The sequence below is a fragment of the Mesitornis unicolor genome, unplaced genomic scaffold, assembly GCF_000695765.1.
Source record: "Mesitornis unicolor isolate BGI_N332 unplaced genomic scaffold, ASM69576v1 scaffold8380, whole genome shotgun sequence".
Taxonomy (NCBI): Eukaryota; Metazoa; Chordata; class Aves; order Mesitornithiformes; family Mesitornithidae; genus Mesitornis; species Mesitornis unicolor.
In genome coordinates this window covers 220,892-248,636 of record NW_010156273.1, presented here as the reverse complement: position 1 = coordinate 248,636, position 27,745 = coordinate 220,892, and the positions used below count along the sequence as shown (strand labels likewise).

Below are 27,745 nucleotides of genomic sequence, written 5' to 3'. Positions count from 1 at the left end.
TTATCAAAGATGTTCACGAGGACTCTCTCACAGTTGTATTTGAAAACAAGTAAGTATTTTATGAAAAATAATTTGAGTATTAGGTTGTTATTTTGGTTTTGTGGTTTTGCTACTGGTTTTTGTTTGTGTTGACATGAAGAGGAAGTAATTTCATTAGACAGATATAGTTCTGGAAGTACAGGCACTGTTCACCGTCTCCATGAACTACGTTCTTGAATGGCTGTGTGAGAATTCAGCTCACCCTTTACATTTTTTGGTACCTTTGGTGATGCCCATAGATGTGACAGCCAAATTGAATTAAAATAAAAATCAGTGGCAGAGGCCTGATACTCTTATACTAAAGCAGAAAAAGATGGAAAATACTAAAACTATTCTATTAAAATAAACTATTCTCTTTGTGTCTAATTTGATCTTTGTGTGTAATGCTGATCAGTGTTCTCAACCAGAGGAAAAAAGATAGAAGTATCCTGGCAGTGATGACTTATCTTTTTTAAATGTTAAGAAAATAAATACACATACATACCCAGTCTAAAGACCTGATTTTTTTTATTGGAAAAGAGTGAAAATATGTAATTCTTTTCTGGAGGAAGAATTATCCATGAAGTCTTCTTCATTTAATGTGTAAGCACAGCAGTGCAATTAGGGACTTGTAGTGACAAGTCAAAGATAATCCATGGGATGGTAAAGTGCAAATGAATACCTGTTCAGCATCCAGATTGATAACACAGTGAATTACCTGGTAATTCCAGGACTAATTTAAAATATTCCGGATTTTAAATGTCCTCTTTCTGTTTTCCTTCAAGTTGTTAGGTAGAGATCCTAAAAATGTGTCAGCTTTTGTTGTGAGAATTGTTACTAAATTCTGCCGGTGCCAACCTGTAGATAAGTCTTTGAGCCTTTCTTCAAGAAAGATTGCTGTGTAATGTAGGTAATACTAGGGAGTGTGTGTTCATTATAAACAGTGTTTTATAATCCTGAATAAGTAATCCTAGGGTGTACATGTATATGCAGCTATGTGTGTACATGTATGTGTGTATACATGTATATTAAAATATATCCTTGGGAGTGGGAAAAGAAGTAATCTTAGGGTTTGCCCTGCAAAGTCCAATCTTTCTTTCTAACCTGTGTGTTCTAGCCCTTCTTTTATGAAAAATAGTTAGAAGATGAGGTGGCAACCATAATTTGTACTGTCTCCTTTGTTTTCATACCCCCATCTGAAAAGCCAACAAACAGAAGAATCAAATTGGGTCCTTCATCCTGTCCATGGTCTGAGGAGAGGTGACTAATCAGAGAATCGTTTAGGTTGAAAGAGACCTTTAAATGTTCCGTTTCATATTCAACATCCATATTACTTTAAAGTAGGAGGCTCTTTGGCTTCCAAGCATATACTTCCACCTCAGAAACCAAGTAAGCTGAAGGAAGTGCCCCGGTTCACAGCTGGGGGGTAAGTTGGCAAACACGTTCCCAGTGTTTAGTATCCATGTCATCCATGTGTTTTACAGAAAGCCTGGCACCAGCAGCCATGTTCAAAAAGGATGAGCTACAACGCATGTCAAGTGTTTTGTTGACCAAAAATAGGTCCTAGCAGGAAGTGTCTATACAGTTCTAGTCAAATTAGGCTGTGATGTCAATCTGATACATTATTCCCCTTTTTACTGAGTTAAATTCATAAGGGTTTTACTAGAACCAAAGCTGGCAAGTGTCCTGTCCTGTCCTGAATGCATCATTCTGTTGTGATAGTGATCAGCACTGGCGAAGCAAACACATCTCCACTAAAGGCAGCCTAAATTTGTAGTTTGCATTTTCTGCTCTTGTTAACCAGTCTTCATCTACAGCTATTGTAAGGATCCCAAAGTTGATGTACTAGCACAGACTGCCACTCCTGGTTTTGTGGCCATAGCAATAATTAATCTCTGAGCAGAAACACTTGATTCTATTAAGAGGCAATTTTTGGAGGTAAGAAGGTGGAGAATGAATGCAGATAAAGCATAAATGTGCCCATCTCATAGAAAGCTGCAGAATTGCCCTTTGCTGAGACTTGCCCCGCTAAGTGGGATGATTTTTTTTTTCCCCTGGTCTTGTATCAGCCTCTGGAGTCTTCAGTTGGGTTCCTGAGTGAGGAGGAGGAGCAGCTGATGGTATTTGGTGACATTCAGAGCAGAAGGGAAATGAATTGCAGGAGAACAGAGAGGATGTGACTTGCTCCAGTAATTCTTGGAAAATGGTTCTAAAATACACACTTCTACAAATCAAATGCTTTTAGAGCCAACAGTAAAATAAAGAGCTTTTCTGTATAAGAAACCAAAATCTTAATTTCATATGCCTAGTAATGTTTGGTATTGATAAGCAGATACAAAGGTATGTTTTGAACTGAATCTGTTTGCCAGCCACTTGTGGAAAGTGTTAACAAGTTTGTAGGAAAAAATGTAAAGTTTTGTTCGTGATGAGAGTCAGATTTTTGTGAAATACTTAAAACATCACTGTAAGCAGTTGAAACTTTAAGTATGAGGTGAAGAAATGGATGAACCTGATGGTGGACTGCAAAGATAACTTATATCTGTATAAAAGCTTTATGACTTGAACTGTAAACATGTAGGTACATCATCTAATAACCTTTTCGCTGGGGTTTTGTTAAAGCCATTTGGTGAACCCCGTCAAGTTAAATTTTTAATTTAAAAACTTTGTCATGAAATGTTTTCCCCAATGCTTGTCTTGACAGCATTATTTTGTTCCTCTGTTTATAAGGTTTGCTTTCTAGCAATGAAGAAACAGGCTTTGGGAAGAGTGAGTTTTAATTAAACTCTTAGTTCTAAAAATAAAACTAAGAAAACAACAGGAAAATTCTGGAAATAATGTGTAATTTCTCTTCAACTTCCAGTTGGCAACCAGAGCGCCAGGTACCCTTTAATGAAGTCAGATTACCACCACCTCCTGATATCAAGAAAGAGATTGGTGAAGGAGATGAAGTGGAGGTGAGTTTATCCTGATGAACTGTCCTGGTCCATACCTGACTGTTCAAGGTGGTGATGGTGATTTTAAGTGCGTTAGTGAAGTGAAGATTCAAAATGGAGCATCTCTAGTAATGGATTTATTAGGCTTTCAGTGAAATTGTGACATTTCAGTTTGTTCACAAAGTTACCAATGGAATTTTCTCAGAATCTAAAACTTAAAATTGCTGAGAACGTTTCAGAATTAAAACCAAAACTGGGTCATTTTCACATTTGACCTGGAGTGTAACTGCTGGAAATGTTTTGATGTGAAGATGTAATAAAGCTCATCCAGTAACAGGAGTTCTAACCCAGATGAAATACGTGATACAGTCTGGTAGAAAATTGTGTGCCTTACACTGTTTTACAGGGAGTGTTAATTAGAAAGGATATGTTAAACTGGGGAATTAAAAGGTGCATGTTCTGTTCCCAGCTCATTGTAGTATCTTTAGTAATTAGCTTAACTTCTGCTTTTCACTTTATTTGTCCTTAAAATCAAAGTAATGAGTTTCTTTAGGATACCATTCTGGTTTAGGGCTATCTAAGAAATGGTGTAGTATAGGCACTGGGTTTTTCTGTTACTTTCTTTGAAATATGTAGTATTTGTTGGCTTTGTTAGAGGTTAAATGTAAAGGATTATTTTCTACCTCCTTGCTATTGCAAAATTTCTTCTTTAGTCTGCGTGCAAATGGCTTTGGCCTGTCAGAACTGTGTAAGGAGCAAATGAACCTTACAGAAGATGAGGAAAGTAAAAATTTCAGGAGTCACCTGTTCTGTATCTGATCTAGCACTAATTTGGTAGCATTTGTTAAGTATGGAATATGTAGTCATATGGTGACTTGGTTGATTTCAGTAGTCCAAGGACAAAGCAAAAATCTTAATTGTGGAGTTGGAGAAGTGAGCTTTAATTATAAAGACAATGCTTGAATTTAGTGAGGAATTGCCCCTGAGTAAGTGTTGAGCCAGGGTTTTCTTTTCCTTTAGAAGTTTCTATTGAATTGTCAGTAATGTATGCAAAGGAAATCTGTTCACAGTCCTTGTGGTGCGAAATTTAAAAAACTGGGCAAAAAGCATGTGCCTGGATAGTTTATACGAAAATTACTTTTGTGTAGCATACTGTTCCATTTTAATGAAGATTGGAATAGTTGAGATGTTACTTATTATACAGTGTTTCTTACTGCTTTCATTTTCAGGTTTATTCTAGAGCAAATGACCAAGAGCCCTGTGGCTGGTGGCTGGCCAAAGTTCGAATGATGAAAGGAGAGGTAAATTATTTAAAAACCTACTGATTTCATGCTGTTATGATAAATACAGTAAATATGAAAGGTCTTTTTGATAGAAAAACTATGAGTAAGATAGTACTGTTACAAAAACATGACAAAGCAGAATTGTAAGTTGAGATCACTTTGGAGTGACCCATGCTGCATTACGCAACTGAGGGGTTGTGATTTTATAGCTGAGCAAGTAATTTCCATTGTTAGTAGTTTAATTGCTTGGAGGGCTGTGTGCAGGTGTGAGGACAGGACTTCCAACAAACCTGCTTTGTGACTTGAACTTGGTGCTAGAAATTAAGTGAAGCAGTCTGCTTCACCTGTGGTTAAAGTCTCTGTAAATTAGCATGCTGTAGCTATTGGTGTGTGTTGCTGTGGGTTCTTCTTTGTGTGAGCGTAGTGGAAAGACAGTGGTTGATTTGCTTTTACGTTTCTCAAGTTTATATTTTATCATTGAGTGCTAAGAGTTGCACCTGCAAAGTACCTTGTGGATGCAGACAGTTAAGTGTGTAGAGCTATGGCAGTGACTGATACAGTCACATTAAAGCTTTAGTTTGTAAAGTGACAGCAAGAGAATTTAACTTCTTAGTACAAAGGATCCTGGTATTTAATGCTTCTACGGTATTAGATTCTTGAAACCAAAGGAAACAAGATTGAGGAAAAATATTGTCCAATTTCTGATATTGTTTTTAAAGCCTGTCTACAAATAGTAATTGCTGCTGAGCTTTGTGAGGGCAAGATGGTGCCAAACAGTTCTCAAAGGAAGATTCTGTGTCTTGATCCTTGTGAATGAGCGGCATGTTAACAAAATGAGAGAAAAGGAGACAAACTCATTTAGATGATAGAGTTTGTCATTTGAGGCTGATCTGCTTCTCTTATATAGCACAGAAATTTGGAATTTTGCTATCAGTTACCTTACTATGCTGCTTATTTCAGAAAACAGTAAAAGAAAAAATAATAATTCTGAATTTAAATGCAGTTTTATCCAATTCTTAATTTTCTAGTATTTTTGACAGGAAAAATGATACTAGATGACTGGTATCTTTATACAGCTTTGTCAAATTGGGTGTTCTATGGAATTGTGTGTCTGTCTCCCCATCCATCTGTGCCCCAAAAAAACCCCAACAACAACAAAAAACCAATCCATCGCAGTTCAGTTTTGGCTTCTTTGTACAGTTTTTAACATGATTCCATATTCATATTTTTTTTATCAAAGTAAATATAAAACTCACAAACCACCCATGTATCTAATGATAGTTAGCTTTGCCATCCCTCTGATAACCAGGATTGTCTTTAACTATAGGAGTTGGGTTTTTTTAAAGCTTATGGTGATAGTTCTCTTAAATTTAGTTGTCTGTTTAGTATTTATTTTTCATTATTTTAACTTTTTTGATATGTTTCAAGGCAGCTTTATATGATTAGGGTGATACCTAAGCTAAACTTAAAACTTGAAAATGGAAAATAACAGATGGAAAAGTATGTCACAACCTTAGTGATTTACTTTTTCCTGATACTTGAGTAAATTGTGTGTTGATGATAACAGATGCCAGTTTTGAGGGAGGAAGAGGAGAGCGAGCTGCTGCACTCCTAAACTGCATGGAGGTGGAAGGGAGGATGGGTGAAGGCTCCATCCTCAACACAAAGCCAGGCTCTGGGGACACTGTGCACAAGCTTCTTTATCCTTGACTGTGTTGGGTGGGAGTGTAGGAGTAGATTATTGGTAGCTGTTAAGTCTTCTTAGTTCTCTTGGTTTCCTAAATTTGGGATACTGAGTATCACAAAGATTGAATTTTTATTTTCCTTTTGATCTTACATGATTCACGGGTATTTTGCCTATTGAATCAGTGGATTTTTTTTTTAATGTTGCAGAGCGGGTATTTTGGTGAAGAATGAGTTGTTTGCTTCTCTAATAAGTATTTTTTAGACATAAAGCTCCAGTAAACATTTTGAATTTAGGAATTTAAACTGGACTAAAGTAATTATTTGAAGAGGGATGAGCATGAGAAAAATCAATCAAAGATGCTGTTTTGGGGAACTGAAATTACACTGATATCGTGCCCTGAATTCACTGAGGTATCAAAAGGGTACTGAAGTATGTTCAGGCTCATTTGTGTAGCATTGTATCAACTCAGATTTATGTTTTAGTCTTTATACTCATATTTTGTGCTTTCTTGGTGATGCTGGTAATGTTACTATGCCTTTGTTGTTCCTTACTGAAATTACCATTTAAAAAAAAATTCTTCCGTAGTTTTATGTCATTGAATATGCTGCTTGTGATGCCACTTACAATGAAATTGTCACTTATGAGCGACTCCGACCTGTGAATCAAAACAAAACTGTCAAAAAGAACACCTTTTTCAAGTGCACAGTGGATGTTCCTGAAGACCTGAGAGATGCGTGAGTAGCTCTGCACACTTTATTAAGGCATTTACTGCAGTTGAGAGGGAAGAAAACCCACTTGGCTTGTACTTTGTAGGGGCCAGTTTGGAGGTCCATGGTGGCTATGGTTGCAGGATCCGGTTGAGAAACTCCTGACTGAGATCCCTGCTGAGCATTTGGGGTGGGGACCAAATGCAGGTTTTGAGATGGGAGCTTCAGATCTTGCTTTAGGCTTGTACAGGTGATGCCCTCACAGTGGGCCTCTGGTACCGAGGCTTGCCAAACAACCATGATGGCATACGGTCCACAGAGAAATAAGCTCTGGAACCTTGTTAAAGAAAATGGTAATTTCCCAGTTTCTGAGCAGTCTTTGTCGTAAACTATGCTGAAATGTTCTTTGTTTGCATCATGATATTACACGTCCTGTTTTGACACAGCTTGGCTGAAATAATAATTTTGTCTCCTTAGGTGTGCTAATGAAAACGCACATAAAGATTTCAAGAAAGCTGTGGGAGCGTGTCGAATTTTTTATCATGCTGAAACTGCTCAACTAATAATACTGGTGAGTAGTTATTTCTGTGCAACTGGTGCATGAATTTTCAGTATACTATTTATGGGAAGTATATAGCCAGCTGTATATTTGTATGGAAAATGGTTTGACTTGTCAATCTATGAAAATTGTGAGAGATTTAGTGTAAGTAGATGTTTAAATTCAATATCTAGGGGCAGAACTTTTGGAGAGGTGACAAGTACTGAACTGCGTGTAGCCTGAATTTAGGAACAGCTTTCAGTCCCATTACTTTCATGTTTTTTTTGTCATCCACAACTGTGTGCCATTTCACTGATTTGTGCAGATTGCTCAAAGGTAACTCCAGTGTGCCCTGCTCTGGAGCAGTAGATTTCCCCCATGCTGTATTTCACTGTGCATTTTGATCTGCAGCTGGGTTTCCGTGAAGAACTGCACCAGTTCAGCAAAGCCACTAGGGAATTGTTCGCTTAGGTTCTTTAGTGACAGTTTTCTCTTACTACGTAGACTTTTTCCAGCATTAGTTTCTCTTCACAGTTGTGTTTACTTAATATTATACACTTGAACCTCACTCTCCAGAATTGTGTTTTCCATGCAAGTATGTATATGGTAGAGTGGCATTTAATTTGTTTGTCTGGGGAACATCAAGGGGAGAGAGTTCCTGTGCATATCCAGCAGCAAAATCTTTAGGGTAAAATACGCTGTGAATGAGAACAGAACATCGTTGGTTTGCAGAGGTGGTGCTGAATTTCTTATGCATTGTGTGAGGAAGAATAGTGTCCATGTAAGTACGGGAAATTTAGATCATGTTTCTGTTGTAGTTTAGATAGGTTCCTGATTAATCCTCTAAATTTGGATTTGCTTAAAAAATGAAACTTCACGTTCCTTGTCTTTTGTAGTCTGCCAGCGAAGCAACAGTGAAGAGAGTGAATATACTGAGTGACATGCATTTGCGTAGCATTCGCACCAAACTTATGCTTATGTCAAGAAATGAAGAAGCTACAAAACACTTAGAAGTAAGCCATAGTTTGTAATTCTTGATGCTTGAAGCTGAGCACGTAAGGTTACATTACATTGGGTGCATATGGATGAGTCTTACCTTGTTTTCCCTTCAGTGCACAAAGCAGCTTGCTGCAGCATTTCATGAGGAATTTGTAGTCAGAGAAGATTTAATGGGACTTGCTATAGGAACTCATGGCAGTAACATACAGCAAGCCAGAAAGGTTCCAGGAGTAACTGCTATTGAACTTGAGGAGGATACTGGTACTTTCAGAATCTACGGAGAGGTAAGGGCTGACTTTGTATGAATCTGATGAACATTTTACTCTATATATGCTTTTAAAGTGGCAAGAGTGGTACCCAGAAATAAGAACTGGAAATAGCTGAGTAGTTGTCCAAGCGTATATGTATGTTCACACTATGGCAGCTTGTACTATGTGTCTGAAACAAGACTTCATTGCAGTGGTGACCTCCATAAGATACATTCTGTCCTAATCAGTCTGAGTGCTGATGCACAAATTGTTTAACCACGTTTTGGTCAACCTGAGAGAGGTGTCATTCACTGCTGTTTTACTTGATCACAGATTGGTTTTTCCTCCTTCAGACTGATATGCTGTCATTGTTGGTTCTCCCCACGTCTGGATCATGTCTGTTTTGCTGCGTAGTGTCTGCTCCTCTGACCTAGCCAAATACGTTGAAGTGTATATATGCTGCTTCTAACCCTCTGATTTTGGCAATTTAATCTTGGCTTTGGCAAAATAATGCTGGCTTGCTCCAAGTTAGTTCCATTTGTGTGACTCTTAAGTGATGTGCTTTAAATCTCACAAGTTCCTTGAAGTGTAGCTGGGTTTTGACCAAAACAATGATCCATTCAGGAGGCAGAGGAGTCGTGACAAAAATGCCACTGTCACCAAGGCTCTGTCAGGGTCCTCACTTCTTGAGGTTTTTTTATTCCATGTCATTGACACCTGAGTGTCTGGTGTGAACACTTCTAGAAATCCTTGGCTGTCTGTTTCAGCAATCTCTGGTCTTGAATTATGCTCCATGCATGTCAGGAGTGGAGTGTGTTTGCAATCCAAGGGTCAGATGAGGTTCATGTTGCTAAGGGAGTACAAACTTCTGTACTCTTCAGTATCTCTGAAGTTGTGTCTGTTTTTTGAAAACCTTAAAACACTTCCAGGGTATCAGAGTAGCAGCAGATCCTTCTTTGACGTAGTACTACCAGTAAATCACTTCTCAGCTCATGAAGAAGAATCAGGCAAGTTTAAACACAGTAGTATGTCTAGTGTATTCCAGTTTTGATTTCTTTAATGTGAATGCTGTGATGCTGAAACTTGTGGAAAGGTTATGACTGTCACCAGCCTCTTACAAAAGTGCGCAGCAATGATTATAAATACCAGATGGCCCCTAAATAAAAATGCCTTTAGACACGGCCAGCCTTCTTTCCCAGAAGCCGTAGTTGCTTCTAAAAAGGCCAGGCAACCTAAATATTCCACATGACAAGGGTTTCAGCATCTAGGTGTACTTGTCTGCTCTTTTTTGCCTCTTTTTAGCTGAAGCTGGCCACCAGCCAGGCTTTAATGGCTGAATGCACGGCCGACAATTTTAGGCTGAGAAATGTGTGGGAGTAGTGATGCAGTGTCCTTGGCAGCATAGTCAGGGTCTGAGGGTCTCCCATAACTGACATTTCGCATACAAATTGAAAGTTCAGTGTTGTTCAGGGCCAGAATCTTTGAGGGAAGTAACAGGGAGATAAATTGTGAAGAATATTGGGGAGTTACGTGATTAGAAGGAAGCTGAACTGGATGGAATGCTGTTCCTTGTCTGGTCAAGACTGTTTTGATTCCAAGACCCTTTCCCTTCTGCCTGAAGTGCTGCTTCTGATACCTGTTACAGAGACCACGGTGTGGGGAACTTCAGAGCTTAGGCAGTGCATGGCTCTCCCTCCTTCTGAGATCTTGTGCTTCCCCAGAGGCGGGGAACCTTATCGGAAAGAGCAAAGGTTCTGATGGACCTTCATTACTGGCAAAATTACATCCACTCCTGTGTGATTCTTAACATTTGAGCTTCTTCCCTCTTACACCATTTTCTTAAAATCCTGAACTGTTTGATAACAATTCCTTTGCATAGAAGGATAGCAAGATTGTATCTGTCCTACCTTCTTCAGGAGACTGTTACTTGTTTTCCCTCTGGAGCTTTCATGAGCTTAGTTCCCTTTAAACTAGGAGACTGATATGCCTTTTATTTTATTTCTTGGAGAAAAGACTCGTATCACAGTGGAAGAAGCACTGTTCCCTGCCATGACTTAGGAGGGCTTTGTCTTTATCTGCATGGGATAAGGCTTTTAAAATGATTCCCAGAAGTAGTTTTGGTTTTTCCATTAGCGAAGGTCTAAAAGAGGTACCATGACTTCAGAGAGCCTTTTGAACCTTGTCTCAGAAACTGCTGTGAGAATCCTGAGACGGATCCACTGTTTGTAATAGGAGTGTGCTTCACCAGCACATGGCCACTAGATCTGCGTTAGTGACTGTGTCACAAAACGTTTTCCTTAAAACCTGTGCAGCTGTGCAGTTCTTACTTGACACTCTCATTTAGATCTCTCCTGCTGCGAAAGGTATAACACTGAGTTTAGAAAATACCCTGCATTTAATCTTTCTGTTAAAGACTCTTCAGGTAGTTTGTACGTGTCTTGATTGTATGGGCTACCATGTGGACTAACCAAAGCATGAATGCATGTGTAGGCTGCTGTTCAAAGTTAGAAAAGTGGTTACTGGTAATTCAGATTTTTTAGGTCTTTAATCCATTTGCATACTGATTTTGAGAGAGAAAAAATTTACCTATCTTTTCCTTTTCTGATTACTGACTGCAAGGAACTGAGAATAATGCATGGTCAGATCAGGTTTACATGCTGTTGGGGTCTGAATGAGTCATACAGGTTGCACTTGCACAGAAGTTCCAGTGCTTGCGGCGGTGTAGATGTGTGTATAGGTGCGCTGGAGAACTGCAGGTTCCAGTTGTTAATTTTCTTCTAATGCTGCTTCTGTGGAAGCAGTCGCTGTTCCTTCATCTTTGGGAAAGAGGTGATAAACATACCCCTGAGGGAGGACATTGTAACTCTACAGTTAATTGTCTTACTTGGTAGAGTTCATTGAAGGTGAAAAATGGCTGATGCGTGCTGAGGTTTGTATCATCTTAGCAGTTGCTTTGAGTGTGCAGAGCCTCTGCTCCCCACAACTTCCTGTTCGTCTGTTTTCCGTGCTTTATTGCTTGTTTCATTCTCTTGAAATCCACTTTGCCCATGTTTCTTGCGCTGTCACTTTGATCTCTGCAGGACCAGAGGTTTATAATTTTTTTGTTCTTCTAGGACTCCCTGATTTCATTGAAAGATGCAGGAACTGGTGGTACCCCTATTTCATGTATTGTCTAATAAATGACAGATGAAAGGGCTGAGGCGTTAGTGTGAAATGGAAACCATGCTCAAAAGCTGTTTTTACTGACTAGATGCTGGTATTTGTTCCTTAATTCTACACTTTTGCTGTTGCTAATGTGAAGTTTTGTTTCTTGTTTCAGCATCTGTATAGCCTCAATTAGCTGTCAGTTAATTTTTAACATTTGGTAATAAAGCTGTCAGCATTTGTAGTTCTCCCTACTAACCAGTGAGTCTGTCCTGTCTTGGAAAACGTTGTAGATGAACTGTCACCAGAAACCAGCATTCCGGAAGGAGAGTGCTTGTTTGTAATGTTACTTACAGTGTAGAGGTGATGTAGGATTAGGGCAGGTTCCCTAGTGCCGTACCCCATTGTAGCCATGATCACTGTGGACGCCAGGTAGCAGCAGTGCCATTTACCTGCAGCTACAGGACAGAGTTTGCCTGAAGGTGTTTGTTATTCAGGATTAGTTTCTCGTCAAGCACAAGATGGGAAAGAAACAGGAGAATATTTATAGAGAAAATTGAGAACTTCCTACCTGTAGCCAGTTCTAGAGGCTTGGTGCATTGTCTGTACGCTCCTGTACCTTCCTGCAGCATTGATGTTCCTTTGAATCCCCAGTTTGCCTTGAGGCTGCCAAATTCTCCTGCAGAGCACGGTGCTCTGAATGCCTCCCAGCCTTCTGCAGGAGGTCCCTTTCCTGTAGATACAAGTGGGTTGTGTGGTGAGGAAGAACACCTTGGGAGTGTGCGCACACTGAGAGGAGTAGCTGCTTTTGGCATTTTGGCACTGAGGTTTAATGTGTATTTGCAAACAGTACTTGGTATTAAGGTTTGTGTGCTAAATGGATCCGTCTGTTACAAGAATGTTCCTGTGGTTGTGTTGTTTCTTTCTGTTCTCTTGAACACCGAGTAGGAGAACAGAAGCTTCACAGAGCAGGAAACGGCTGTTTTATTTGGGCTGTTCTGCAGAATGTGTACACCTTTCTTAGGGAAGAGGCTGTAGAGCCAGTCACTGCTTACAGTGAGCCTGTAAAGGTCCATGGAGAGTTTGCTCTTGCATTTGGCAATGTCTTATCTTCATCAGGTGACATCATCTTTAGGTACTGTCAAGAGATAAACGAGACTGAGAATCATTTTCTCCTTCCCCCATTTTTCCACATGTGTGGCCCTCTGGGAAATACAATGGTCTGTTACATGTTAAAAACTACATTAAAAATGGCAGAATCAGATTTTTATTGGTGACAATATTGATGATGGCAGCACGGTATCTGTGGAGAAAAACTGGATGCTTTCAAAGCGGTTTAGAGGAAAATGCAGAGGTTAAGCTGGAGTTTTACGGCTTGCCCATCTAGTCATAGCCATGTAAGTACTCACTCACTGCAGCATCAGGTGAAATGGGATATGTGATCCACAGTTTTCTTCTAACGTGTTCTTGCAAGCTGGAGTTTCTATGAATGCTGGTAGGGCTGCTTACGAATTATTTCTTTGCAGTACAGAATCTTGGTGATCCTTATTTATTTTAATAAATGGATTCTGGATTTGAAAAATGTGTCTTGATTTTGGAGAACATTAACATAATTAGCTGTTTTTTTCCCAATTAATGTCTACCAGAAACTCCTTGAAGATATACCTGTATGATACTTTGTCTGGGGTTTACTTGTGATAAATTGCAGATAATAATATTTTAAAATGTCTTAAAGTAGCATGGAAGAAGTTGGTTTATTCATTGCTGATGCTTTGCCACTGAATTTTGTTTGTGTGTTTTACTCAATTATTTCTTTAACATTTAGTTCAAAGCTAGATTAATCTTGTTTCTATTCTTTTTTAAAAATAATTTTGATGTTTGGAAGGCTTGTAGCTGTTGCTAAAAGGTTTTATTCTTAATATGCTACATTCACAAATAAACTCCTTATATTTTTTCTTTTTTAAATTCATTTCCAGACTGCTGATGCAGTAAAAAAGGCTAGAAGTTACTTGGAATTTGTGGAGGATTTTATTCAAGTTCCCAGAAATCTTGTTGGTATGTAATACTGCTAAAACTTAAACTTGGGGAAAGGGAGCCTAATCAGCATGACTGCAAAGACTTAGATGCCAATAGCATGTTTGATTTCTCTGTTTAAGTAGAAAGTGATTAATCTTTTAAAACTATATGTATCCGGGAATTATTAAGAAATTACATATATTATTGTTGAATAATCCTTTGTCAGGATTTTAACCCTTAAGGTGGTTTGATTACAGACTTTGTGTCTCATTTAAGGGTAATATTTGAAGTTCAGATTCTAGTAAAACAAACTAAATTGACTACTTAGAAGTGCAGAAACGAAATTCCAGAATTTAATGAGTGCCGTTGAGTTGCACGAGTGACAGAAGGCAGTGCTCGTGTCATTGCTCCCTGCTGGGCTCAGAGCCGGTCGAGGTGGTGGGTGGATGGGCCGGAGCAGCTGCAGAACTCGGCAGTGCTTGTCAGGCTCATCCTCATTCTAGAAATGGGCATTTTCCCATGTTTTCTTCCTAGGAAGGTGTAGCTTCCCAAAATTTGTATACGCCTATTATTATGGTAGCTTCTGTCTCATGAGCTACCTTAAAGGTGGGGCTAATCTCCATTTCCCTGCAAAAGAAAGACACCCCTTCCCTCGTCCAGTCCTCACAGGGCGCTTTTGCCGTTACCCTCCTCCTGCTCCTCTCAGGCAGTGCAGGAGTGAAGTGGGTACTAAGAGCACCGGATTGTACCCAATTCAACAGCAGTTGGATTATCCAGAGGAGAAGTTGAAAGGTGTGCTTTAACCTCCTATTGTTTTGGGCTTAGAGCTTGCATATTACAGACTATGTAATTTAAACAATTCACGCGCAAACTCCTCAAAATTAGACTTTCAAGGCTTTGTAACCTGAGCAAGTTAAGGTGTAACACGTTTTGTTGTGGGTTTTTTTTTCAATAGGACCTCTGCAAATTATGTATCTGATGCAACTTGATCATTTTCTCATCTACCAAACGTTAAAGCTTGTCTTAACATTCAGCAAATTGTTTGTTTGTACAAGAACACACTTTTTTCTGTAATCTCATTCAGCAAACCCACATGAACCAAGGAACTTGGCTACATCTGGTTTACAATTTGAGGTGTTTGAGGGGTTTGGATGGCATTCTAGCTAACGTGGAGGTACCCGTATAGGAATCATGGCACTGGTCATAGTCCTGTGTTTAACTGAAAATGGTACCTGTAAATAATTGCAATACCCATTTATGACAAAGGCTGACATCTTGTGCAAATCACCGGTGGTCACACGCGTTAGCAGAAATTTTGCTACATTTATGAAGGCACCCAAGCTAAGAGAAGTGCAGTGGTCATTAATTATTGCAGTTGAAGACACCACACTATGCCCAGTGCGTTTCTTTCCATACCAAGAGAGGGGGTTGCCCTCTGCTGAGCTGCTGGTTTCAGCCACTGAAGCTCCTTGGCACTGGAGACTTTTTCCCAAATATTGGCCAACAATTATCCATAGAAAAATGTTTAACACCATGAGTGTGGTTTATTTTAGTAGTAGTAACAGGATCACTGTGCAAAATGAAATTGTAGGCATACAGAACGATTATCCCTAGTATGTTTTGGGTTTTTATTTTTAAAGACAGAGACAAAAAAACCCTGCTGAGCTATTTGAACTGTTGAGGAAAGGAGACAGTTTTTAATGCTTTCTGCACTTCACTGTATCAACATGTCTCAAAGAATGTTCTGTAAAGAATGTACTTGTGGAGTGTTCTGTCACACACTTCTGGTTGTTACACCCATTTTGCAGAGGTTCTACCTTTGCTCATAAATCAAGCATTAATGTTTCAAAGTGCAAGATATCTGTAGCTGGGATGAAGAAATGTTTCCACGTAACTTCAGTTTAAGGAAGAGCTAAAATCTTTTAGTAAAGGAGCAAAGAAGTCACTTTTTGAGATTTAAAATTATAGGTTCTGAAGAACCTTTTGGTTTAGATCCCACCCATGATCTCAAAATAAATATTTTAAAGGGAATATGGGAAGTATGGGCAGTACTCACGTTTGTTGTAAAGGCAAAAGTGATTTTCAGAAAACAGTTATGTAGTTTTTTGCATGTTTGTTTTTTAAGAGACTCCCAACAAATGTATATTGTATATTCCTGTGAAAGTATCAGGAAAGTCTGAACTATGATATATAAATTCAAAATAGGCATTTGTAAAACTTGTGCCATTTTACTCTTAGTCTGGTTCTATTTGAAACTTGTGTGTGGTGGTGATCTTCATCAATACTTGTCATTCTGTGCATCTATACGTAGTTTAATTTTGGAAGTTTTCACCTCTTCCTTCTGACACCGCATGGGGTTTTCTTTGGGTTTTTTGTACCTCTGTGAAGTGGGAGAAAACTTTGAAACAAAGTGAATGATAAAGCAGTCAGGTGGTTGTTACAATTGTTATACATGACTTAAAATATCAGGAAGCTTGTTGAAATATTTTGCCTACTGGTGCAAAATTAACCATTCTTGCCCTCTGAAGGAAAAGTTATTGGAAAAAATGGAAAAGTGATTCAGGAGATTGTAGACAAGTCTGGAGTCGTCAGGGTGCGAATTGAAGGAGATAATGAAAATAAACTGCCCCGTGAAGATGTAAGTACTTTATTCTTTCTTCCTATGATTAGGTTTTTATTTTCAAAACTAGTATATTGAATCTTTTAACAACGAATATGTAGGCAAATGTATGCAGAAGGTGAGAATTTCAAGGGCGTGACTCAAAAGAGTTAAAGTGCTACCTTGTGGTGTCAGAATCGGCTCGCTGTTTCATCTCTGCGTCGTTATGCAGTTCATAGATACGGCCTTTGGCCTATGCACCCATTTTTTCCATGGCCAACCTGTAATGGTGGTGATGTCCATGCTACAAAAACAGTGTGTGGTTTGGGTGGTTTTCTAGATAGATGCTTGTGGATTATTCAACAAAGTCAGTTTTATAACTTTTCTGTGGATATCGAGAGGGCAGTTAAGTGTTTTTTCAGACTGGTATCTCACAGTAAATTTTATATGAAACAATTCAAGATAGGTTTTTTGCCACTGAAGCAAGACTTTTTAAAAAAATCTTTCTCCTATATGTACTCTAGCTGCATAACTCATTTGGGATTGATAGTGTTCATAGTGTTCATGTATTTTAAATATGTAAGAACATAAGATCAGATGTTCTAAAGGTGCTTCGTCTTGTAGAGTTAGTTTAATTAAGTACTGAGCATTTCTTGGTAAACTGTGGATTGTGCTACACAGCAACTGTGATAAACACACAGAGCACTTGTGTCTTGTGGGGAGAAGTAGCCGCTCTATGTCAGGTTACCTCAACTGCCAGCTTAGGCTGCTGGGGGAGCTGGGCAGTCTTGCGCCCCCTGCCCTCACCCCAGGCTGAGCTATTTGTAGTGCATCTGTGCAGCCCAAGATCCAGCTGCTGTCTTTGTTTGTTTAGCTCACTTTAGTAATTTAAACAGATTTCTTTCTAATTTAAACAAAGCATTGTTTTGATGATAACGTTCTTCCTGAAAATAAGATTTGACATTTTGTTTCTGTAGGGAATGGTACCATTTGTATTTGTTGGGACTAAAGAAAGCATTGGAAATGTCCAAGTTCTTTTAGAATACCACATCGCGTACCTAAAGGTAAGTGTGTTTCAGTTTCAGGAGAAAGAATCTGTAGAGGAAATTTTGGTTGAAGTTACAGAATTTTTGAACAACAGCTTTGGTGGTATATGCAGTTGGTGATAAACTGTCCCTCTGTGTATTGGGATTTAAGGTTTGGCGCTTTGAATCCATGCCTTGCCCATAGGTGTTACGGAGGCCTTTAAATACATTATCGTGGTTACTTTGTACTGTTGGTGTTGAAACGATGGACTGTAAAGAGCACCAATTTAAGTGGCATTTGAGAAGTAATAAGCATTTTTTGTCTCAGTGTTCTGTTCTGAGACTGATGCTCTGTTGGGGTAGGATGGAATTTTTAATGGTACCACACTGATACTCCACTATCAGAGCAGTTATCCATTTAGATGGGTTGGCTTTGTATGGAGTTGTTGTGTTGACTTAATAGAAATAATGAATTAATTTCAACAGTGTTACTTTCTCAGTTTGCTTATTTTAAAACTTTACTAGAAAATGTATGGTGAAGTGTAATTAAGAAAGCTACCAGTAGTCTTAAAAACAGGCTTTCAGCATGGTGATTGAAGAGAGAGATTTTTAGATTTCTCCCAAAATTCAGAGACTGCAGAACTCATAGGTGAGTTCCATTATTTGCAGTCACCTTCAAGGTGGTGGTCACTCTCCTACAGGAATGCTGGTTATTATGGTGACTGGACAGACAGTGGTATTTTGTGAGGGGAAGAACACTTAATGAGCAATGTTTCTTGTTTCCTTTTATGTAGGAGGTAGAACAACTAAGACTGGAAAGGCTCCAGATTGATGAACAGTTGCGTCAGATCGGCATGGGCTTCAGACCTTCTTCTGCCAGAGTTCCTGAGAAAGACAAGGGTTACACCACCGATGAGAGCACCCTCTCCTCTGTGCAGGGCTCCAGGTCCTACAGCGGAAGAGGGAGAGGCCGCAGGGGCCCCAATTACACATCTGGTTATGGTGAGTTTTCTTCAGCATCTACTTCTGAATCCATAACTGCTTCTGGATTTCTTTGTGTTCAGCATGGTTGAGTGAAAGTACGGCTGGAAATTGAGAATTGCCGTTTTATTTTTTATATAGCTCAAAACACCTAATTAATTTACATTGTTGTTCAAGTTAAGTTTGATACTTTAAAAATGAGCAAACTGAACACTGGTAAGGTCTCATCTGTCAGCAGTAGTGGTTATATCATACAAAATGGGAAAGAGAAGGAGCTACAGATAATCTTCAGGAGACACAGGTTAAGAAAAAAAGTAACAGCATTATCTGTTTTGAGGAGGAGAAACAAAGGTTTGTGATCATGGCCATCTTATAAATGTATTTTTGAAAACTAAAGCAAAATAATTTAAAACGTAGACAGCACAAAATCCTGTTATTTTAATATGGTCAGGAAATAACTGGATTTGTTTAAGACATAGTGAGATATTCTGATATATTTTTAAATTAACAAGGAACTGCTATTCAGTTCCCTAGAGGTGTGCACATCCGCTTTTCATTCAGCAGCAGCTTCCCCAGAGGGAGATGGTCTGCATTGCAGTAGAGATGCATTTCACAAAAAAACATAGGTGCTCCAGTAAACGGCAAAAATACATCTGTTTAGTCAATATGGTAAATTACTCTTGATCATCTACACGTAGCTCAGTTCTGTTACAAAATCAGACAAGTTCTTTTGGATTCTAGAGCCTGTCACTGCAGCCTCCAGGATCACGCCATGTTGGTCAGGCCGATTCTGATGATAATGCTCATGTTTGTAACGGCATTTTTTACTACTTCCCAATGAATTGTTTGACTAAAATGTAAGGAGTGTTGTTCAGCTTGTTTATATATGCGTAGACTTTCATTTGGGAAACTCTTGGGGTTTTTGTTTGTTGGGGTTTTTTTTTCCCCCAGAATGGCAAGAATTGCATGTTAGAACCATATGGATCTAAATGTCTTTATTCCAGAATGATTCATAGGGAGAGTTTCTGGATGCTTAAAATAAATAGTAGGTGTTGAATTTTTAAGTAGTAAAAGGCTGTGTGGGTTTGGTTAGCTTGGAGACAGTGGGATATTGTGGACACTATTTAATATAAACAGTTAAATTGTTCAAGCAGCATTAGGGCTGCCAGAAGAGGTTGCTTAGCAACAGCCATCAGGCTAAGGTGGCAAAGTTGTCCTTGGGAATTTCAGAGAAGTTGCCTAGAAACTGTACCAAATGCCTGCAGTGTATGCACAAAGAGAGGAAATGCTGTTTAATCCTAGGTTTATCTGTGCACGTACATTACAGTTTGGGTAATCTTTGAGCCCTCATTTCTCATGTTATTGCAAACAAACTTAGGTTGAGAATCTTATACTCTATCTATATTTTATATGTGCGTATATTTTTATACATGAGTGTATATGTAATATAAAATGTATATATACATGTATATACTTTTATATTTGTATATTAATAAATGTTTTTAATTTTTATATGTATACATTATATATATTTAACATAATTATATAAAACCAGCCAAGCTGGTTGGAAGACTTTGTAAGAATCTGAAACCAGAATATAATCCCAAATCTCATACTAATTTCCAATTTTCTTTTCCCTCTTGGACAAGGTACAAACTCTGAGCTCTCTAATCCCTCTGAAACAGAATCTGAGAGAAAAGATGAACTTAGTGACTGGTCCTTGGCAGGAGAAGATGACAGAGAAAGCAGACATCAACGTGACAATAGGCGACGTCCTGGAGGGCGAGGACGTAGCGTATCTGGAGGTCGTGGACGTGGTGGCCCTCGCGGCGGGAAGTCATCCATTAGCTCTGGTACTGTGTTTCAGAAGTGGCTTGAATTTGGGTTTTGTTCCTGGCAGCATTCTGTAGCACCTCTTACTACTTTAAAACACTCTATTTTTACATTATAATCTTAATATACTAGGATTTAAGTAGATTTGTGTGATAATTTCCTGTCATACAATATGTTGTTAGGTTTTTGTCTGTGTGTCTGTTGCTCATGATGATCTTTGTTTTCTTCTGCTGCTACCCACACATAATAATATTACCAAAGTTTATAAATCTTTGGCATGTTCCCTAAGGCTGCCTTCTGAGTTACACTTGCCAGAGAAGAAATCGTAGAATGGAAGTTGTCTTCTGTTTTACCAGAATTTGACTGTGCTAATTCGTAACACTTTAATTGTCAAAAGTACAGCTTTGAAATGAAAGGTGAATTTTACACATTTAGCAGTTTAAAGTTCTCTAAATTTCACCTTGGAAATCTTTGCAATGAATAGAAGTGCCAGTTGTGATGCCTCAGAATACGTATTGAATACATACCCCAAATACTGTTGGCTTAAAGTCAGAGAGGGATCTGTATGAACTCGTAGGTGCTGTAGTTCTGTGTATCACACCTTTTCCTAGGGTTGCTTTGTATTTTGAAACTTTCAAATACAGATGTAAGTCAGCCTGGAAATTAAATAAGTAACTACAGTATCTTAGATGGAAACTTTTTGTTTGTTTAGTGCTCAAAGACCCGGACAGCAACCCTTACAGCTTGCTTGATAACACAGAGTCAGACCAGACTGTGGATACCGATGCTAGTGAATCCCACCACAGTAGTAACCGTCGCAGGAGGTCACGCAGGCGAAGGACTGATGAGGATGCTGTTCTTATGGATGGAATGACAGAGTCTGATACAGCTTCTGTTAATGAGAATGGTTTAGGTATGTAAACAGTTGGATGATAGTCCCAGAACAAGCTCAGAAAAAAAATGTGTTGTCCATGTAAGTGTAGTGAAACACTTGTTCATTTTTGTTAGTGACGAATCGTTGTTCTGTTAAAGGTTGCTGTCTGATTAAAGAAAGACTTCCCTCGTGGCTCTGCCGTGAAATCTCCTGTTTACTGAGCTCCACTGGCATTTCATGTGCCTCTTTTGTAAACACTCTCTGACGGAGACACCGAAGACTTAACTTTTCATTTCCCATTGGTACTGCTGTTTTCATAGAAACGGTGCTGTTGGATCAGCATTCAGTTTTCCCCTTGGTAACCTAAGTCTGGGTGTAGGAAAGCTACTTAAGTAGCTGTTAATTTCTTTACCAAGCTTCTGCTTAAGTGCTTTCCCTCAGTAAATTCTCTTGATACTCACTGGGACAAGAATATAATGTTGTTTAATAATGCAGAGAAAAACCACCTCTTTCATGGGATATGTGGCTAAAATTTGACATACCATTACTTAATTGTTAAATGAAAGCTGAGGTCATTAAGCATGTGCCTAAATGTTTTAATGAGCAAGAGCAAAAAAAGTAAAATCTAGCTTGTACCTTATTGTGTATGCTTTCAGTATAAAATTCTGTTTTTCTTTCAGTCTGTCTTTAGCTTGTCTCTTTAACAGAAGCAATTTTAAATGCCCCATGCTGAAACTGCTGAAGAATTTATTTATTTTATCATCAGAAATAGTTCATGGTAAACTTTGCAATTGCAGATGATAGTGACAAAAAACCCCAGCGACGCAATCGTAGCCGCAGGCGTCGCTTCAGGGGTCAGGCAGAAGATAGACAGCCAGGTAATTCGAGTGGAGCTGTGGGTAATCTCAGGTCAAAAGCATGAGAGAATGTTGTGTCTGCTGTTTTACATGGAGCTGCATAATGTGAAAAGGTTACTGGATAACTAATAAGACTACTAGATAAAGTTGATTGACAATCCTTCTACTAGGAGAACTTCTAAAAGTTCTTAATCTGCCTAATGAAACTAATTTATAATGTCTTAACTTTCTGCTTGGACATCCGAGTTACGCTTCTGATCCAGGTCTTACTGAAGTCAATAGCCAGGCTGCTGTTGAGTTCAGTGGTCCAGGATCATGACAAACATGAAGGTTCATGATCTGCACTCACATCTGTGCACTTGCATCGAATGCGACACAACCTTTTCAGCGCTGGCCGAGAAGCCAAGAGTTGGCGTGGCAGGGTGTGGGAGCACTGGCAGAGCACTGCGAGGGAGCTCGCGTGGCATTGCCTGCACCCCGCCTGTACCAAACTGCTGCTGTCAGTCCTCGGCTTTTGTGGATATTTCTAAGTCATCTACAAATTGAGGGTGGGAAGGAGGACGCATTTAAATGAAATTGCATGTTTCCAATTTTCTGTTGTTGTGGCTTGTTGCATTTCTTTTGTGTGTACTAACACTTGAAATGTTAAAGGTGAACTAGCTAATTTTCGATATAATGCCCTATTGAGAAAACTTGTGCATACATGGTGTGAGGTAGTTAACAGAAGGTCTTCTAGATTGACAGGGTTAAAATTTCACCCATATTTGTCTGTCTTATGTCTGTGGTGCTCATACAACATCCAATTAAGAAAAAGGTTGTTGCATTACACTAACTAAAACTTGGGGGCAGAAAAAACCCAAAACAAAACACTTCACTCCCTAAGAAAACACCAAAGAAACCCCAAAGTAACCCATTACTTCTCAACATTCTAGTTTTATAACAGTGATACAAGTTTATAAAGGGCTGGAAGAAATAAAAGTCGATTTCAGCTTTTACTTCTAAGAAACTTACTTCAGCCAGCAACACAGAGATGTTGGTCATAGCTGCAAAAGCTGTGGTAGTTCTCGTTTTTGAAATCTAAGTATTCTAAGAGCAAAGTTTTCCAGACAAGATTTCTCAGATTTTTTTCCTGTTGATGTCTCTCTTCATGATACTGTTTTCAGTTTCCATAATAAATATTTTTAAATACAACAGTAAGAGCACTGGTAGTTAGTTATACTGTCTATATGAAAAATGCCCTAATAATTTAGTCTCATCATAAATACTTAGTAAGTGTATAGTGAGTGAAATTAAGAAAGAAAGACATCCCCTGCCAAATGCTAACAATGTATTTCAGTCATTCAGCTGTATTATTTCATTTACATTGCTATATGTTCTGGGTTCCTACCACTTACATGAAAATTAAGAGTTGGTGTTTTACACTGTATGCATAAAACATGCCTCATCTCTGCACTGGAGGAGCTGGGTACAGAACCTCATTTTAAAAAAGAATTCTCCTTGTGCAGAAATGCCCTTGGTCTTGACAGTTATGCAAGGACCCAGTTGTAAAAAGCCCAGTTACTGTAACAGAAAGTTCATGTGCTGTACTTCCTGTTCTGACTTAGGTTTCATGCACAGTCATTCCTAAATCCCAAAAAATAGTTCACCTGAATGCATGATATACTAAATATCATTGACTGTACTGTTCAGTAGATAATGCTTGCCAACTCTAATGTGCTTTAGCTCATCGAAGAGACAGGTGTGTATTTAAACTTGTAGTACTATGTATTCTAAAGATAGAATTGACTCTCAGTTGGTGTGGTTACAAGAGGGCGGAATAAGACAAAACCAGGCCCCAGGAACATGTGCTGAGGTGGTAAGAAGAAAAGAGGTCAGAAAATGCCTGGCCGCCATCCAGTAAGTGTAGCCCCAGCAGTGCAAACCGGGCTCTCCTGCTTTTGGGCACAGGCTTGCTCATACAGCCCCTTCCAGTGCCTGCACACACACACCGCCCCCCAGTTAATCCACCTGCCCCAGCCAGAGGTAACTCTGTGGACTGCACTTTGAATACCAGGAGGAGGGCAAGTTCTCTTGCCAGTTGCTTCAGGAAGTAACAGAGATTTGAATGACACTTTATCGTAAGTGATACCATGCTCTGAACCTCCCCCAATTCTTTTTGTATTTTAACTTACCTTCATTTTATTAGAGTGAAATTCTTTGCTGCTCAAGATAGTAAAACCCCCAATGACAAACAGTCCATAGTGTGAAGAGCCTGCAGTTTGATCTCTTCAAACCCAGTACAGAAAGCCCTTATTTCCCAATAAAATTTACAATTGGACCAAAACTCCTATTTTATTAACTTTAAGATTCCACCTCTAGATAATCACGTTACCACTGATTCTAGTGAGTTTTTAAAAAAAACGATCTTTGCTTTGTAGCTGATACATGTAAGTGTGAAGGCCCTTTATGAGATGTCTCCCAGTTATAGCGTAACTTGTACAGAAGACTTAAGGAGCTTAATGCTAAATGAGACTTCTGATGTGAGCATCACTGTATTTTTTTCCTTGTACAGTAACAGTAGCTGATTATATATCACGAGCTGAATCTCAAAGTAGACAGAGAAACCCTCCAAAGGAGACGCTAGCCAAAACCAAGAAGGAAACGGTAAGGATTTTTCATTGGGGTTTTTTAATGTGCATTTCCTTCCTTTCTCTTCTGTTGCAGCAAAACAATAAAGGAATGCCTCATTGAGATTACCCTTATTTGACTTCAAATGTATTTGAGTTCAAGAATAAATAAAAGCAGAAATGGCCCAGAGGTCACAGAACTGAGATGGACTCGTAGACTGTCACTGCAGACTTTAGTAACCACTGTAATGCTCAAATTAAGTCTTTATGCCTTTTAAAATATTACACTTACTAATGTAGCATTGCGTAATAAAATGTGAAAATTATCCATGGATGAGTCTTGAGAACTAATCCTTAAAGCACTTTATAGGTAGAGGATAGTAGGTGGCATGTTCAGCGACTTGTAAAAACTATTTTAGAAAGGATTAACGTTACAAAGATCATAGATTTGAGATGTGTTCTCCTTAAAGGATCAGAGTGGCATTACGTATCATAAAAAATAATATTCAGGACTGAATAAAGCAGAGTCCTTTATTTCTAAGGTAACATTGAGCATATTGCCACAAGTTATGTCTGAGATGAGCAAAATAAGAAAGATCCATTGCTGTTATGATTAACATAATCTAATCCTACCATAGACTTGTGAAAGGGATGTAAAGCTCAGCTTTTCATTGGCTTAGAAAAATTGAAATAGTGAAATAAAATTCTTGGTATGCTGTCTCAAGGTTACCTTGGCATGATTTCCTCAGGATACTTCTGTAACAGACACTGCTATCAATAACAGGAGAAGTAACAGGATGCTTTAAGTGACAAGATACTGGCATAGACAGATAGGAGCTGTTTCCTATTGCAGAGTTGCTGTGTGAGCCAGAGGGAAGTTTATATTGCTGCTCTGTATGTTTTTACAGAATTTTTAACATTATCTTGGTTTTGTTTTTGCCAGGCGAAAGACGCAATTGAGGAGAACAGCCCTTCCGAAAAGGCAGTGAATGGCCCTGCTACAACTTCTGGGGAGGAGCCTTCCAAACTGCAGCACAGTCCTGATGAAAAGAAAGTTACTGTTCAAGAGGATGGGAATACCCAGGAGGAAGCAGTGCTGAATGGTGTTTCATAAACTGAAGTTCCTAGTTTACAGTTCTTTTACATTACATTTAAAATAGTGCTTGTATAAGCTTGCCAAAGATAGAATATGGATCGCCAGTCTTGACACCGCACTTTCAGTTCCTCCATTTTGGAATACAGAAAGGGGAGGGATCCTGAAGAAATCATATGTTAAACATACTTTGACACCTACTGTGTTATAAATATATCATCAGATGTGCCTTGAGATAGTATATGTAACATTTAAATAAACAAAATTGCTGGCTATAGGAAATGTTATTTTGTTTTCAAAATATGGCAAAGATGTGAGGGGGATCCCTAACATAATACTCTTTATGAAAGCATTAGCTGCTTTTGTTACATTTTTAATAATATGCAACCACTTCTTCACCTGAGGAATACTAGAAAGAAATGCAGTCTAAAATATTTTGCACTGAAATGTAATTTCTCCATTAGTTTAGTCTGGAAACTGGTCTGTTTTAATACATGTTTTTTAAATGCTGTATGTAGAGGAAAAATCTGCAGACCACTGGAATACATTTGTTAAATTCTCATAATCTGCAGGGATACTGGGTGACATTGGCAGTGACTGTTCTACATTGAGGCTTTGTTTGGTTTATTTATTAAACTGTACAGTATTTAAAAATCAAACATAGCTTTAGTTAACACTAAGCTGAATTAGTCATGTCCATTAAGACATAACCTGAACTACTGAAAAGATCAATTTCCAGAAAGTTTATTCTGTATAAACTACATATGTTAGTCCTTAGTAGAGTATTTTTATTTTTGTTTTGGTTGTTTGATGTGCAATATGTTTTTTTTGTATGCTGGTAGTAAAAGAAAATAAACTTTGATCTTCCATCTGTTGACTGTTTCTATCAGAAATTTAAACTACCGTTGAGGTCAAGGTTTTCAAGCTGTTAACACTACCAATTGAAACTTACTTTCAAGGCAGCTTGAACCTTTAACTCTTTCCTAAGAGTTTTTAACATGCAAATCTTCCATTCTGTAAAGCAATGATGTAAAACAGCAGTTAACAAGACTAAAAACAGACTTCGTATCTTAAGAGAACCACCTACCTGACTAACATATATAGGAATATAATGCAGATGTAGTTTTTGATTGAGATGGCAGAAGTATGACACACTAACCCCTCTTTTCAGGCACATGAGCAAGAACAAAGCAGAAAACAAAGGTGTGGAAAAACATCTGGGTAGCAAGGAGATGTAAGAAGTCAGATTGAATCTGTAGTGCTGTGGCTGTGCTGACTTCAAAGAAAAATTCTGTCTTGGCTTTGTCAGAAGTAAGGACAAAACCCAAGCACTCTGACCTACCTGTGACTCCAGCTGCTCTACCTGACAGGGCTACAGAGGAGCTGTACCAGCTCGGTGTGGGTAGGTTTCATTTAAGGAAATGTGCAGTTCTTAATATGGCTGAAGTATTGTCACTCATCAACAATGTTCCCTCCTGGAGAACAAAGAGTTAAATTGTTAAACTTCAACTGAAGTGAACACAAGCATCAAAACTGATAAGGCAACCACAAGGGTGGAGAAAAATTTTAAAATGGCAAAGGAAAAAAAAAACACAACCCAAAAAACCCACTATGTTTAAAATTCAGTATTATTTGGCAGGGAAAAACTTAACAGTAAAATTCTGCATACGGCTTGCAGTACACACACTCTCAAACTGCTGTATAGCAATGTTCCAGCTGCTCTCTGGTTTTTCTCACCCTACTTTAAATTGTGTAGTGGAGCAGTTATCCCTCTCTTCCTGATTTGATCCTCTCTTCCAAAGGCATGGAACTCTTCCTTACTCTCCTCATAGTACTGCGCAAGCCTACAGAAATGCAACACAGCAGCCACCATTCACGCAGGTGACGTAACGCTACTCACAGTAGTACTCTGAAGTGGTGGCTTGTTAGTCGTGGAAAAATGAAAGCTCTGAAATCCATTGTATTCATGAGAAGATGGGTGTTACTTCTTATGCGTGCTGTACAGCGGTTCTACTGTTGTTGCAGAAATGGTGGCAAGATTCTTGGAGTTTGACAGCACTCTTGGGCCCTAATTCAGACACTCAGACAGCAGCTGGGTATGGTAGGCTCCATGCAGTGTGATAAATCCTGCTCGGGTGTCCTCAGTGGTCTATGTAGAGTTCCTGTTTCCTAATTACTATAAATACAAACCTTATTATGCAAAATCTAAATTTGTCCTATAAGATAATGTATAAAAGTACATTGCTTATATTACAAACTTGGAATTTATTAAATGCTATAAAAATCCATTAAAAACAAAGTTAC

General features: G+C 38.7%; 1 protein-coding gene across 4 annotated transcripts; it reads left to right on the top strand.

Moving 5' to 3' along the window:
• Window positions 1-26,310, top strand: FXR1 (fragile X mental retardation, autosomal homolog 1). 4 transcript variants are annotated; one of them, XM_010187630.1, is made up of 17 exons: window positions 1-49; window positions 2,879-2,972; window positions 4,181-4,252; window positions 6,507-6,655; window positions 7,106-7,199; window positions 8,063-8,179; window positions 8,279-8,449; window positions 13,534-13,612; window positions 16,102-16,211; window positions 17,150-17,236; window positions 17,992-18,048; window positions 18,136-18,199; window positions 19,828-20,031; window positions 20,724-20,924; window positions 21,683-21,763; window positions 24,294-24,385; window positions 25,292-26,310. In XM_010187630.1, exons 3-17 carry the CDS (start codon window positions 4,238-4,240, stop codon window positions 25,460-25,462), a joined length of 1,692 nt encoding a protein of 563 aa, XP_010185932.1. In that variant the 5' UTR covers window positions 1-49; window positions 2,879-2,972; window positions 4,181-4,237; the 3' UTR covers window positions 25,463-26,310. The 4 variants fall into 4 exon arrangements, with proteins under 4 accessions (XP_010185932.1, XP_010185861.1, XP_010185715.1 ...); XM_010187559.1 differs by lacking the exon at window positions 21,683-21,763; XM_010187413.1 differs by having other exon boundaries at window positions 17,992-18,199.
• The last annotated feature ends 1,435 nt before the right edge of the window (window positions 26,311-27,745 follow it).